At 38.2% G+C, this 16,020-nt stretch overlaps 1 protein-coding gene across 2 annotated transcripts; it reads right to left on the bottom strand.

Annotated features, from left to right (window-relative positions):
* Positions 1 to 1,693: 1,693 nt before the first annotated feature.
* Positions 1,694 to 14,858, bottom strand: LOC140068967 (transmembrane protein 272-like). 2 transcript variants are annotated; one of them, XM_072114310.1, is made up of 6 exons: positions 14,772 to 14,858; positions 12,686 to 12,716; positions 8,145 to 8,204; positions 7,886 to 8,062; positions 5,478 to 5,644; positions 1,694 to 2,366 (listed from the first exon to the last, which is right to left on the bottom strand). In XM_072114310.1, the coding sequence occupies exons 2-6, from the start codon at positions 12,705 to 12,707 to the stop codon at positions 2,349 to 2,351; spliced, it is 444 nt and encodes a 147-aa protein (XP_071970411.1). In that variant the 5' UTR covers positions 12,708 to 12,716; positions 14,772 to 14,858; the 3' UTR covers positions 1,694 to 2,348. The 2 variants fall into 2 exon arrangements, with proteins under 2 accessions (XP_071970411.1, XP_071970412.1); XM_072114311.1 differs by lacking the exon at positions 12,686 to 12,716 and having other exon boundaries at positions 14,772 to 14,838.
* Between the last annotated feature and the right edge of the window lie 1,162 nt (positions 14,859 to 16,020).

Here is a 16,020-nt window from a genome sequence, read left to right as displayed (position 1 = left end):
TAATTTGGATGGTAAAAGGATAGATAGGTATTTATTTGTCAAATATATTGATATGTATTGTAGTAAACTGATAATATCGATCATGAAACTTGTTTTGACCCCACGATAACATGCACAGTTTTAATTTCCCTCCCCAGGGTGGCAGCATAAACCTACTGATTAATCAGTTTAGATTTCTGAAAGAACCATATCACCTCTATTTTTTGCGCAACACAAAATCATCATTGCCTTTATTTTCAAAAACAACCCTTTTGTGATGCACAGTTTCTTACTTTTTAACTTGGTGCCCTGTGGGATTTAAACTGATCTATTTTGCAGAGAAGTATCCCCAGGCTATACACTTGCTGTTCTTCCTATACTTACTGGTGGCTACGACGAGCGCCTGCGCATAAGGTATGAGTGTTATCGTCACTTAGACGAAACACAGTGCTGTACGCATGCGCTACTTCGCCGGCTTACAAGTCTCGCGCGGCTTGTTACCAATCACATGACCAGTCACCTGACCACCTACTCACAGTACTCGCGAGACTTGTGCTAGGTCACATGAACGGCTGATCGTCCTCGCGATACCACGCGGGTTTGATGACTGCCACACAGGTGCAACATCAACATGAGGTATGCTACTGGTCACAAATCCGCCCTGGGGAGGGGCACTTAGGTATATATGGCGGACAGAAGTCCGGTAATATAATATGGACCCCTGAGGAAGTCGCATTCAGCGTCGAAACGCGTGGGGTATTTTTCGCCCACATTTGCTCCTTACCTACGCTCTGTTTATCCCAAATATAATGGATGGGTAACTATGTACCGCTGATCAGCTATTACCTATTTCAGAGTGTGCCATTTGTTCCTGCAGCATTGCATGTATATTGTTAAAGGTGAACTGCATCTATTTATTGACTGACAAGATTATTGTGCATTTAGAGTTCCTATTCACTTACTCTTCACAGGACAAAAAGACAATATATTTACTGTCCATTGGGGCGATGTGACTTGTATGGATCTATTGTGATCTTATACATGGGTCAAGTTTGTATGTACTTATGTACTTTTTAGGTGTTTTTAAATGCTTGTTATGTGGTGTCAACATTAAATAAAGATTTGTATATCATTTTTTTGGCCTATACACACTTCTCTTGGTCTTTTTGCTGTTACATTTGTCATTATAGTGTGTTGGCCATTTCTTATACTTTAAATTACCTCTTAGCTGTGCAGGTATAAAGATGTAAAACACCAAACATATGCAATATATGCAAAAAAAAGACATACCATATATACTCGAGTATAAGCCTAGTTTTTCTGAAAAACCCCTAACTCGGCTTATACTCGAGTCAAGGAAAAAAACAAAAAATGAACTCACCTTCTGACACTCCCCGGCATCCATCGTGGCTCCGACATCGGGTCCTGGTCCGTCAAAGTCTTTGTGAAATCAGCCGCATCGGCACACACTATGATATCAGCTTGTGGCTGACGTCATGGTGCCTGCGATGGACCGGGAGGGGCATGCAGGCTATATACTCGAGGGGGGTTTTAAATGTTGATTTTATTAGGAAGGCAGCCATGGGTAACAAATATAAGAAGATTACCACAGTTATGGTGTCTGGATCTATGAGTGCCAAGAAGCACTGTAAAGTCAATGCTGTGTGAAAGTTGTTGTCGAGAGACGCATATGAAAACACACTGCTAGTGAAAATATAGTTTATTAGTACCATATGATAAAACGCCTTTACAATGTTATATGTTTGATCCGTGTAACCATAACTTTGTTTCTGCTTTAAGTAGCAACAGGACTGTTAAAAAATTATATCTATATAATGCAGGATTGTAGCTGGACCTGGAATGTCCTTAGTGTGATATGCTGTAAGATCTCTGCATTCAACTGTTCTCCAGGCCTTCTCCTCTACTATGAGTAGTATTCAACCAAAAGCCTTTTGTTCTTACTCAGAGTAGAGGGGAGGGGTCGTGCAGCAGTTTATTGATTTGATCTCATTGATCTCACACAAGAGTACACCCAAGTTCACCATGTCCAGATACAATATTAATGCAATGTCAGTCCTGCTGCTACTAACAAAGATATGACAACACTGCTCTTCAGAGCCAAAACCTAATACCCTCTGTGACAATTACTACATTTATTGTACATGTTCTAGTCTGCATTGGTCTACGTTCACTACTTAGTATAGCTATACAATTCTATAGGTTTACATCTGAAAAACAAAAAATAGAAAAAACTTGGAAAACCTAAATGATAGTATATAACATTTGTTTCAATATTAGTGGTTTGAAAATCATATAAAATCCAGTCTTTATCTCCAGATTAATGCTTGGGAGGATATCATCCCTTAACATCACTCTTCGCTTCTTATCTAAATTGTAAAAGCAATGGAAAAGTTGGTTATTACCATAATTAACTAACATTATACATAGCACACAGAGACAGAGACACTGCTGGCAGTGGAATGGTGGACGGGGAACTGATGTCTCCCTGTTTCACCATTGTATTTGACATAAAAACCTGTGCTTGAACTAACAGTTTCAATCCATCAAGAAGCTACTGCTTTCCTGCTGTGGGAAAGACCAAGTCTCCTCAGTTTATTTTTATATACTTCAGATGCATTGAGATGAGATCTAGATTTTAGCCAACTAGTATTATTCCTCCTCAGGCCCCACAGTCAATGGTGTATCTTCATGTAGGGGGTATGGGCGTGTGCCCGTGGCCTTTGACTTGCGAGGGGCCCATGCCAGGTCCTATATGAAGATCCACCATCACTCTAATCACTCTAAAAAAAAGAAGTCTATTTTCACCCTACGGTTTCTACTCCCCGGCCCTGCAATTCCGTCTTCTCCTCTTGTGGCCTGGGCGCATACACTATAACCTGGCGGTGTTGCACCCGCATGACACCATAGTGTATGCGCCACTCAAGCAGGAAGAGGAATAGACAGAGCCGCGGTCTGGGGAGAAGAAGCCAAAGGTAAGTATAGAATTTTTTTTCAAGAGGGCCCTGCTACCTATGGACATTTCAGTAATTGGGGGCATTTATGTAAAGGAAGACATGTGTTTTGGACATGTTATTAAATGGGGGCATGTGCTGTGGACATTTCAGTAAATGGGGCCTCTGCTCTGGTCATTTATGTAAATAGAATCTACTGTGGTCATTTCTGTAAAGGGGAGCTCTACTTTGGTTATTTCCGAAAAGGGGGCTCTGTTGTGGACATTTCTGTAAAGAGGGCCCCTGCTGTGGATATACCTGTAAAAAGGAGGCTCTGCTGTGGAAATTTCTGTAAAGGGAAGTTCTGCTGTGGGAATTCTTGTAAAAGGGGGCTCTGCTGTGGAAAATTCATTAAAGGGGGATCTGCTGTGGACATTTTTTGTAAAGGGGAGCTTTGCTGTGGACATTTCTGTAAAGGGGAGCTTTGCTGGGTACATTTCATTAAAAGAAGACTCTGCTGTGGACATTTCTGTAATGGGGGCATCTGCTGTAGACATTTCATTAATGAGGTTAGGCTGCTGCTGGACATTTTATTACAGTAGTAATTTATTAGTAGTTTATTACATTTCCTACCCTAGTGCTTATACTCCAGTTAATAACTTTTCCTACACTGTCTGGGAGACCTGGTCTGGACAGTAGTCGGGAATCTGATTGGCTTTCCTCAATAGATGGGTTATAAAAGCAGGTTTGAAGTTCAACTTTAAATTACTTTTATGAACAGTAAAAGATTAAGTAAAGATCATATATAGAGGGCACATGTTGGTTTGGAAGTTGGGGGGCCCTAGTTGTGTGAACAGTTCATGGGACACTTAACCCCTTCCCGACGCACGCCGTACCCTCTCCGAGCCCTCTCCATAGCCGGTACGGCTTTGCTGCATATTGCAGCAAAGGCTTACCGGTAACACCCGCGATCGGTGCTAGCAATGCTGCCGACGGCTTCAAAGAGATGGCCCCGCATGGGCGCCGCCATCTTGTCGTGGATCACCGCTCCCCGATGACGTCACGGGGAGCGGCGATCCGTCGCCATGGTAGCCTCGGGTGTTCCGAATACCCGAGGCTACTTCGTTTTAACCCATGCTAATTGCACATTGTAATGCATGGGGAGTAAAATCCACATATACTGTATATGATATGATGAATCAGACTACCTAGGGTTAGAATACCCTAGGGAGTCTGAAAAATAGTAAAAGTAAAAATAAGTAAAAAAAAAAAATTATAACCTAAAAATTCAACTCACCCCCCTTTCCCTAGAACTGATATAAAAATAAATAAACAGTAAAAATCATAAACACGTTAGGTATTGCCGCGTCCAAAAATGCCTGATCTATCAAAATATAATAAAGTTTTTTCACTGCGTTTAACCCCGTAACGGAAAATAGCGTCCAAAGTCGAAAATGCCATTTTTTTGCCATTTTGAAAAAAATAAAAAAATTCATAAAAAGTGATCAAAAGGTTGCACAGTCCCAAAAATTATAGTAATGAAAATGCCATCAAAATTTGCAAAAAATGACACTATCCACAGCTCCGTACACCAAAGTATGAAAAAGTTATTGGCGCCAGAAGATGGCAAAATAAATAAAAATTATTTTGTACAGGAGGTTTTAATTTTTTTAAATGTATGAAAACATTACAAAACCTATACAAATTTGGTATCCACGTGATCGTACCGACCCAAAGAATAAAGTAGATATATCATTTGGGACGCAGAGTGAAAGCTGTAAAATCCAAGCCCACAAGAAAACGTCGCAAATTTGGTTTTTCACCATTTTCACTGCATTTGGAATTTTTTTCCCGCTTCCCAGTACACGGCATGGAATATTAAATACCGTAACTATGAAGTGCAATTTGTTACGCAGAAAATAAGCCAAAACACAGCTCTTTATGTGGAGAAATAAAAAAGTTATAGATTTTTGAAGTTGGTGAGTGAAAAATGGAAGTGAAAAAACTAAAAAAGGCCAAGTCGTTAAGGGGTTAATCTGCCACTGCCCACTTATTGCAGGAGGCGGGGGTTGCCCGACTACAGGAGGCGGGGTTGGATGACTGCATTGTACAAAATAATAAATTTTCATAAATGCTGCAAACTAAAATATGCTTAAATGACCTCCATGGGATATACATATTACAGTTAGTGGGCTTTTGGGAGGGGGTTAAAGTTCACTTTAAGGCAAGTACCAGTCAAGGATTACTGACAAGTTCCCAAGTTCCGCCAGAACAGTCTGGAGAAAAATTTCTTACTCAAAAAATAACAATAGCACAAAGAAATTGACTTATGGTGTAGATTTATTCAATCTGCATCATGCAAAGATATATTTTCATTAGGTTATTTATGATTTTTAAAACCCAGATTTAATCCAACAAGTATTCCACATCTGAGCCCAAGAGCTACATCAGCTCCAGACACAAGGTAACTTGCAGCAAAAGACAAGCTGCAGTAAATTTATATGATAACATCCATCTGTGGTTCTTTGTGCATAATTATTATCTTACCTTGCAAATTCCGCAGCATGCCCCGCAGCATACAACTATGCAGGAGACTACTAGAACAAAAGCTACACTTGCATATGAAAAGAGCAGAATGCCAAATGCAAACTTGTATAATGTGTCATTACAGTCTCTGGGATCAGTTTGGTAGTGTCTAAACACCCAAACGCTTCCTAAAATGAAAGAAGAAAAGTTTTGTCAAGCAAAGGTTTTTAAAAGTGCTAAAAAAATAATGGCAAACATAGGTTAGGTTACTTTTTATTTTTTCCCTGACTATTAAGAAAAGTTATCAGAAATATTTGTCAAAAAAGACTAAATATGTAGGATAATCATGGTTGTAGCTACAGGGGTAGAAGCCTTAGCAGCTGCTTTGGGGCCCACAGTGTCAGGGGGCCCCAGCATTTACAGAATTGGGTGTGTATATGCTGGATGTGTGTATGTGTGTGTGGTGTATATATACTGCATATATTTGTGTATGCTGGATGTATAAATATATATATATATATATGGTCTGTATTTACTGTATGTATATTTATGCTGTATTTGGGTATATGGCGTGAATAAAAAAATATATGAGTTTTTGAAGGTGGGGAGTAAAGAGTTGAAACACAAAAATGAAAAAGGGCCTCGGCATTAAGGGTTAAAGTAATGGCTTTCAGCCATAAAGCATTGTATACATTTTTAGCATAGTTATTAATAAAGACGTCAAGTGCACAGCCATATCAATTGTTTCTTATGTGTTAGAAATATAAAAATAAAAAATAAAAAGTATATTTTTTTATTGAGGCCCTGTTTCTCTTTAAATGTTTTTAGTCAAAAGTATCTTTATACACACATATTCTACTGATAAATTCTGATGAATGTTTAACTCAGTAACTAAATTTCTATGTATGTTATCATTGTATTTTTGTGGTGGGTAAGGTAGTGTTATATTGGACAAGGCAAGTTTTACACCTCAGTATTCTGGTCAGTATTTTGCATCAGTATTTAGAAGTCAATTAACCCCTTAAGACCCAGCCATTTTGTAGCTTAAGGCTCAGCCCAATTTTTTGGATTCTGACTTGCGTCTCTTTATATGGTTATAACTTTTGAACACTGTTACTTATCAAAGCGATTCTGAGATTGTTTTTGGCTGATAAGTTTTGCGTTTATTTACAAAAAAAAGAAAAAAAATTATGAATTTTTAGAAAAATTTGCCATTTTCGTAATTCGAAATCACTGCGTTTTCAGGCAGATAGATTTACCACCTAAATAAATTGCTGAATAACATTTCCCATATGTCTACTTTACATTTTCATAATTTTTGAAATGTCTGGATAATTTATTTTGATGTCACGCGGCTTACAAATCGAATATCGATTTTTTGTATTTTTAGAATTTACCATTTTGGGGATAAATACAGTTTTGAATGAAATTTTACATATTTGGCATCAAAATCCTCTATATAACCAACCCATTTTCAAATCTGCATCCCTCAAACTATCAGACACAGCATTTAGGAAGATTGTTAGGTTTCATAGTAATGAAATCATAATGGAGGTGAAATTTAGAATGGTCAAATTGTGCCAGTTATACGTTCACTTAGCCCTAAAATTTACACATTTCCAAAAGATAAAAAGAGAAAACCCACCATACAATTTGTTCTGCAATTTCTCCCGATTACAGAGACCCCCCACATGTGACAGTTACTTGTTTTATGGGTGCACGGCGAGGCGCAGAAGGGAAGAAGCGCCCTGGAGCTGCCAGGATTTTAGTTTTCTCGTTGCCTCCTTTTGTAGGCTATAAAATTTTCACTTATTTTCACTCGTTATTGGGGCCATTTTTTGGGGGTTATATGTCTCTTTATATGTTATGGGGCTTATGGGCATTTTTATTGATTTATTACTTTAGTTTTTATTTAATAACATACTCATGTATTGCAGGTTATTAGCAATGTCAGCCTATGCATATGCATAGGCTGGCACTGTGCCAGTAAGATGACGTCACAGACGCCATCTTACTGGCAATGCCTGCAGGCATCTCTGGGGTCCCGATTGGACCCCAAAGATGCCATAGCAGCAATCGGCGCCCCCCTAATATGGTTCGAGGGGGCCGAACCTGGGGGAAAGACCCCCCCAGAGGCATGTTAGATGCCGCGGTCGCGCTGACCGCTCCATTTAACAGGTCACACGCCCGATCGCGGGTGTTACACTGGGGTGCCGGCTATATGTTACAGCCGGCACCCTGTGTTTGCTGATGCCAGTTCGGCTCTGAGCCGGCATCATCTTAGTGGCGGATATATCCGCCACTGAGCGCTAAGTCACTGCGCTCAGTGGCGGATATATCCGCCGCTGAGCAGTAAGGGGTTAAACAGAAATGATAGCTGAATGGTTAGTTATAGGATGACAAATTAAAGAAGTCTTTTGTATAATTACCTGTAATGAACCAGGCAAGTGCAAAGAGACCCACGATTGTCTCAATGACATACGCTGCAAAGGGGGCACAGAGATGAATTGGGAATAGTAAACATATAATTAAGCTAGTTACACCAGCCACTATTAGGTAAATTGGAATGTTCGGCTCTATTGCACAGTCCTTGATGTAAATGGATCCTGAAAACAAAGAAGTATACATTTTTATAAAAGTGCAGCTGCAGAGCATAAAAGACCAACAAATAAGAAAAATTTGTCTTACCCATAGCAATCATAGCAATGCTGATAGCAATGCAAATTAACAGGCCAATTATCGCAGATACTGCAAATTTAAAAAAGTTAAAAATTATTATTTAAAAGTAACTGAAAGACAAACCTCAGCAATTCCCTTAGCTATGGGTTGGTAAATTATTGATTCAGAATTTTTGATGGATTCTGCAATCTATACGGGAAGCTTTTTTTTTTTTTTTGAAAATTCATGTTTAGCACTTTTTATATTTGGAGAGGAGGTTGGCAAATGTACGACCTCCACACACTCTATCATGAATTTATGTTCCCATGTTCTTTAATCTGATACTATAATCGTAGTCCTAACTTTTTTAGAACCCCAGGTATAGATGGCTAAAGTGATGACTCATCTATGCAAAAGATGACAGTTTTCTGCTCAATTCCACATAGTTTTGGAGGAGATTTTAATAGGTTAAGAGGTGAGATTTCACATGAAAGAGGCAAGGACAGAAAAATTCCTGTGGTCCTGAAGGAGTCATAAACGCTGGGATGGGCTGACAGAAAAATTCTATGTGCTCTCCTCTTCACCTCTTGTACGGAAGGAACACTTCACTGAAGAATGTGACTACACAAAAAGTTGTTCTAGTCATGAATAATATGAAAACTTTGTATTATCTATACTCGCAGTAGAGAAAGCTGTCATAGGCCCATGTCCCAGGCCAAAACACACTTTATTTTTATATAATTATAAACTCCATGGGGAAAATGTATCGTTATTTCTGCTGGGTTTCTTTCTTTAATTTTGAGACTTTTCACAGCGACAGTCATTTTTCAAGAACACCTAGTGTAGTGTGCCTTATGTATCTTTATTTTCCAGATGTTCCATACAACATTTTCCTTATCTATCATTTTTTTGTCTATTTTAATGACTGGTCCTGGCACCTGGTCCGTCAGGTACAGAGGAAGGATTGTGTCCACTACTGAAATACAGCAAGGGAATCATACTGGCTATTGCAGGATACTGACAGCTGCTTACACTTTCAGCAATGAAGAAAAAACACTTTCCAGCCAAAAGCATGGTAACTTGTATATGTATGCGTTTCTGCACTCCCAATAGGTAATTTCAGTAATGAATTGGTTTGGGACTCAGCCTATTTTGGCCCCAGTTTTCAAATCTGCCCTGTTTCATGTGGTTATAGCTTTAGAACGCTATGAGATATCTAGGGGATTTTGAGATTGTTTATTCATGACATATAGGGGCACATGTATCATAGCTTTGATTCTCTGAGGTTAATTTTAGAGACATTTGGCGGCTCTTTTTGCACCTTATGTATGATCTTGTCTTTTTACTTGTGATACATGATCAGTTTTTCCTATCCTGGCAGGTTAAAAATTTTGGCTTCTTTTTGAGACTGTTGCAAATATCTCGAATCCACATGGACACAAGCCAGGTGAGGGTGTTATATTTAGGAGTTGACATTACTGTTAATTTGGGATTTAACATGTTGCATTTTTGATGCATTTTGAAACCTATTACAACAGCTGAGGAGAGTTGGTTTTTCTAATTACATTACTGTTAACATTTGAATGTACAAAAGGTAACCAATAAAAAAAAATGCAAAAATTTTTGAATTTTAAAAAAGTGGTTACTGTGCAAAATGTTAAACAGTTAAAGCATGTGAAATAATTCAAATTTTAAAATCTGGTCCATGAAAAAAAAACTTTCTTTGCACCTGCCCTAGACCAGGGGCAGAATTGCAGCAAAAATGGCGCAAAAACTGCAAAATGGTGCAAAAACTGCAAAATTTCACACAGAACATCTGGAAAACATTGATACATAAGGCACACTGCACAAAGGTGCAAACTAGGCGTAATTGAAACAGAACAAAGTTAAAAGTCACAAAAATGGTGCAAAAACTGCAAAAGTAGCTAAAATTTGACAATTTGCCTAGCTGAAACTATGATACATGTGACACATTGTACTTCAAATTAGTTTAAAAAATTTGCATGATATTTTTTGCGTTTAGTTATGAAAAAAAACTAATTTGACAAAAATTTGGAAAAATTCTTTATTTTCAAAGTTCTAAATTCTCTACTTTTGATGCAGATAGTCATAGCATCCAAATAATTTCATAACTTACATTTCCCAAATGTCTGCATTATGTTGGCATGTTTTTTTAAGATTCCACATATTTTACTTATTTTACTAAGATGAACCTGCTCAACTTCTAATTGACTGTGAGAGGTCTAAATAATAGCTAGACTCGCAAATTACCCCATTATGGAAACTACACCCCTCAACGTACGAAAAAGCACTTTTAAGGAGTTTGTTAACCCTTTAGGTGTTTTATAGGGGTTAAAACAAAATGAAGGTGCCGTCTACAAATTGTCAAATTTTGCATTGTCAAATTGTACAGGCTATAATTTTTTTTGCTTTTTTTTAATGTGGACCTATAGGGGCTTATTTCTTTTGCCACATGAGATCTACCTTTCTGGTACATAATTTTGGGGCATCTATAGCTGATTGGTGAGATTTTATTAACTCTTTGTTGGTGGAGGAAATGAAAATCATCAATTTTTAGGAAGATTTTGGGTTTTTCTTTTGGGCTGTTTACCATACCATAAAAATTGTATATTATTTTTATTCTATAGGTCACCACAATCACGTAAATACCTAATTTATATATATGTTTTTATTTTTACCCCAGTTTTACTGAATAAAAAGTAATTTGGCAAAAATCTTGTTAATTTTAGCATCACTGTCTTTCACTTGTTTCTGCTAACAAATCTGGTTAAGGGCTTATTTTTTGTGAGAAGCTTTGTTCTTTTTAGTGTTCTTATTTTAGAGCACATAACATTTTTTATATCACTTATGCGCAGACAGTTTACAGTCAGACCTGGAAGGGGTCTGACTGCCAGGGAGATCGGGCAGCCCCGGGGCACTTGGTAGACCTCGGGGCTGCCCAGAAGTGGATCAGATTCCCAGTAAGCGGCACGGGGGATCCGATCCATGGGGGAAGACCCTTACTTGCTGCAGTCATGCTTAAAAGTAAGTTATAGTTCAATTCATACTTATTTATGTATTTTTTATTTATTGTTCAGTCTGCTATGGCTGTTAGTAAAATTGATCTGTACTTATACCCCTTGTATTATTACTTTCTGCTACTACATACCCACCATTGATTTATGTATCTTTATATTTCTATAATTCAGGATTAACTTATCAGGGCTATTGCATACTTTTATATTTATGTATACATGAGTTTATTTTTACGATGCCCAGAGCTTGGGAGGTGCATGAATACAGATACAACTATTGATACCCCTGAGTGGGTGATATGCATCTATCAAGGGTATATCAGATTGTCATGGGTGCTCACCCATGATACTCTGTGTCTTACCACTCCCAGTTCCTGTTTCCCGACCAGCGGCCGTGCACGCACGTTTCCGTCTCGTAGGGTGCAACGCTTCGGCTTCAGGAGGTTTAAAAGGCCAGCGCACCTCTGATTGGTGCTGGCCCTTTTAGAGATAATTAATAAAAGCCGGCGTCTCCCAGCGTCTCAAGAAAGCTTTGTCCTTTGCCTTATGCCTGTGATTTGATTCCCTGTTGTGACCCCGGACCTGTTCCCGTTTACTCTCCTCTGCTGCCTGCCCTGACCTTCTGCTCTGTCTCTGCCTCTGACCTTGAACCACTGCCGCCTGTCTTGGCCTCCTGCTTTCCCCGACCATGAACTTGCCTACCGACTCTGTACTTCGCCTTGGTTGCCACCGCAGACAAAGTCGCACCTGTGGAACGACCTGGTGGTACTACACCACAGCAAGTCCGACCCACTTTGCAGTGGGCTCTGGTGAAGACCGGGTGCCACTTAGATTCTGGTTCCAGGTTTTGGCTTGTGTCTGCGGTGATTCAGGGGGTTCACTACACCAGAAGCCTGGCACAGATGAGTCCTCTCTTGTCTTAAGAATTATTTTATCCACCCAATGAAATTTGCCCACATGCCATCCTCTGTTTCAGATTTTTTGTTTTATATAATGATAAGGTGCAAAAAAGACCTCCCAAAAATCTCAATTATACAAAAAAAAAAAAAAAACTAAAATGCATGTCCCCCCATGATCTAGGAGCTGGCGCAGATTTGAACTATAAAATATTCACTTTCTGATATATTAGGAACAAATTAATTGGGAGCCTAAACATGTGGCTTAAGTTATACACATTACTTCACAAACTGGATTTATATAGAGGATTACAATTTTCTCTAAAAAATAAAAAAAATCCTCTACAGTCACCATGCATCTCATACAGGCTCAGTGCACATGAATAGAATTTTTTTAGCTATGCAAACCACAGACTGACATTTCTCAAATAACATATCTATGATAACATGTAGGAAGTGCACTGTTGCGTAAAAACATTCTTTATAAGCTTAGTATAGACAAAAGGCTTCAAATTTTGTCACAATATCTTCAGTATTCTCGCCTACCATTGGCATGTCAGTATTTCAAATTAATTCCTATTTATTATATGTATGTGAACTAAACCATAGGTATATAAATTTATGGAATAGGTACACTTACCAATCCTGACTATTAACTCCATTTTAGCTCACTGTATTTAAAGAAGCAAACGAAATAAAGTTATCTGAACAAAATACTTTTTTGCAACATGCACTAAATCACAAACAATGTAACTAGACCCTTTTTACATTACTTGTGCAGCATTTTCAGGCTCAGGGCATATAAATAGTTTAAAGTATATCAGCTATGAAGCTGAGAAATGAATAAAGCAGTAGATAATATTGAACTTTGTAATATACTTCATCAAGCTTCTCTGTGCCTTTTTTCTCCTTCATTCTCCTGCAGTGAGCAAAATATATGAAAACCTTCTGGTGCTCTGTCAACTTCAGAGACATCAGGAGGAAAATGATTTAGTCTTTCTTAGATTTCATTTCACTTGATATATAAGCTCTCTGAGGTCATCAGACTATGCAGGCACTGTCTATAAAGACAGTTAGCAGGTTCCTTTAGCTCTCAGCTGTCACTGGAGTAATGGGAGCAGATTTATACAAAATGCTTAGCTAAGGAGGAAATGCAGAGAAAAAAATAGGAACAAGAACATGATTCTTTAAAGGGGTATTCCAGGAATCAGCATAATTCATATACAAATGGGCACTCAAAATATAAGCTAATGTGTAATTAGTTGTTATTTAAAATTTTGCTCCCCTTAGCAGAAAATGCTGGTGACATACAGTGTGATGGAGAATTAAAATGCTACTGGCCCTTTAATCAGTCCGTTAATTTCCTCCACGCGGTCCGTTGCAGGACAGAAGATGGCTGCTGGTCACATGTCCACATCACATGTCCTGCACCTGCCTGGGCAGGTCATGTGATCACCACTATGTTTGGCTGTAGTCGGTTGGTTGCAGTGCATCCAGTATGACCAGTGTTATGGTGATGGCAGTTACACATCATTACTATGGTAATGAAAGTCTGTTACATCATCACTGGGAGCAGGGCATAAGTGGTTGGAGGGATTACTGAGAACTAAAGGATCATGGAACTTGTAGTTTCCAGTGGCGGCCATCTTAGTGATAACTCCACCTACTTTAGAGAGGCCATAAACTTTGTAAATCATAAAATCAAATTATTTAAGCTTCGTTTTGTGACTAATGACATTGAGTATTGTTGTATTCATTTAGTTATATCATCATGGGTTTTTGTGTCAGACGTTCATATTCCTGGAATACCCCTTTAAATATTACAAACTTCATTACTATCATCTCTACTATTGAATTATGCAATCAATAATACAGTAGTTGTATTATAAATTGCTAAATGAGATCATAAATAATGGTTTGTAATTCTTAAATAATACCTACCACCAGATTACTGGTTGTAGTGTGTCCCAATTAGGCTTCTCATTCCATCTAGGGGATGGGGGGGGGCTGTTTTTTATGCCCCGGCCCTAGCCCCAACTCAGCCGGATCCTAGTACCCCAGCCGGGAGCAGGAGGAGGCTTGCAGTGAGGGGGCTTGGGGGCACAAGCAGCATTTTCATAGTGGAAATTACGTTAAGTGATGACTAGATGAAACTAGCCTACATCTCAAACTAGATAAAGTAAATTTGCATATGCCAAACTAGGTTGAAAGCTTTTCAGTAATAGAAGGCTTAGTGAGGCACCCTTACAGAAAAAATTAAAACTTAGTACTGAACAAATTTGGGTCAGTTTTAGGTTGAAAAAACACTTGACATGTTTCTCAAAAGTTTTAGTTAAGAACATGAACCTAGGTATTTGTTTTTGTGGTATAAAATGACAAAGTGATTAGTAAACTATTCCAAAATCTGTTGTTTTGGCCAATTCAAGATACAGTATTTTGAGCGTTTTTGAAGTAATATTTAAAAGCCAATGGGACAACACTGTCTTTCTTATATGTGTCCGCAATTTCCCTTTACTAGACGGCTTTCTTGTTCATACAGTTTTTTAGTCTGTTTAACAAGTTTCTCCTGTTTAGTTTTCTAAACTAGAACTCCCACTCACTTATGAAAAATTCAACTAAGGTTTATTACATTATAGAAGTCTTATCCATTATTTAAAGTTATTATAGGATATTAATGACAGATACAGTGGGTTCCAGTGATAAGAAACAAGTATTGTTTTTCTCACCTTTGCAATGGCTGTGATCTTAGTCTCCTAGAAACATAAATCCTAGAATCTACAATCTGTCTCTTGCACTGCTTTTAACTGCTGGCCCTACCCACTGACAACCTCCTCCTCACTCAATAGAAGGTGTTGGCCACTAAATACAATATGAAGTGTTTCATATCACAAATTGTTTCATATACACTGCATGAGTCGGATAAAATGATCTAGTGTATGTGGTCATTATGCAAACTAGAAGGTGACATTGTTTATCTGTCAGAGGAAGTCTGTTTTAAAGGGGGGGTTGTCTCCTTAAAAAGGTAGTCTTATGGAAAGTTGTTACTGTACTTAAAACATGTCTAGTCCATGTAGCTTTTAAGGTTCAACGCTATACCATTGTGAATTGTTTAAAAGAAACTTTCCACTCCCTGCTCACATACCGTATAAATAAACCATTGAATTTAATGCACATGCATTATTTTGAAATTGTGTATGAGGGAGTTTGATCCATTCCTAGCCAGCTACAGAAGTACATAGCAATCACAAACCACATAAGTGGACACCAATATTTTAATTGATGCATATAGTTGACAACTAACCCATTGCATTTAAAGCATAATTTTTATTTGAAAATATTTTTCATTTTGTTTTTGTCATTTTTGTCATTTTTGTAGAAGTTCCCTTTACAAACAGCTCAAACCTAATGTCCTGAATAAAATTGTTTTGATCCAGAAATGCTCCAGTCTTTGATGTTCCCCCAAATTATTAGCGCTGGATAAAATTGTGGGTAAATTCTCAATAGAAGAAAAACAAAGTTATTGGTCACAAATATATGAAGTCACATACAAATATTAGAACCACTGGTCCTAGGTGCTAAAATAAAGTACTGGACACTGAGAACAAATACCAGAGGGTTTAAAAAGAGAACTAACAAAGAAGCTAGCAGAGACTGTTACCCATAATATCCCTAGACACTGCTGGCATCGCCCACAAGTGTTACACATCTCCAAGCTGATCAGGATGTAAAAGGTAGAAGTGCATGCAGACCACACTGGCATATGCCATAGACATCAATTATGGACTTAAAGGGGTATTCCCATGAAGACAAGTATCTTATTTGTACTCAGGATGCCAAAATAACACATTCTCTAATTCACTTTTTACAAAAATACAGCATTTCACAGATATAAGTCCAACCTGTCTCTATCAGTCCTGCTGTACACAATTTCAGTTGCCCCTAGACACAACCCTGTAACTTCTGACTTGGGGTTGG

This window comes from Engystomops pustulosus, chromosome 7, assembly GCF_040894005.1.
Source record: "Engystomops pustulosus chromosome 7, aEngPut4.maternal, whole genome shotgun sequence".
Classification (NCBI taxonomy): domain Eukaryota; kingdom Metazoa; phylum Chordata; class Amphibia; order Anura; family Leptodactylidae; genus Engystomops; species Engystomops pustulosus.
This window is presented reverse-complemented; position numbering and strand designations above follow the sequence as displayed.

What these genes read in the sequence shown, in the direction of transcription:
- LOC140068967 (XM_072114310.1), bottom strand. Translation starts at nt 12,707, where the DNA reads ATGGAGTTAATAGTCAGGATTG. An exon ending in GGAGTTAATAGTCAGGATTG is followed by an intron (nt 8,205 to 12,685) that starts GTAAGTGTACCT and finishes TTAAATTTGCAG; the next exon opens with TATCTGCGATAATTGGCCTG. An exon ending in ACTTGCCTGGTTCATTACAG is followed by an intron (nt 5,645 to 7,885) that starts GTAATTATACAA and finishes CTTTCATTTTAG; the next exon opens with GAAGCGTTTGGGTGTTTAGA.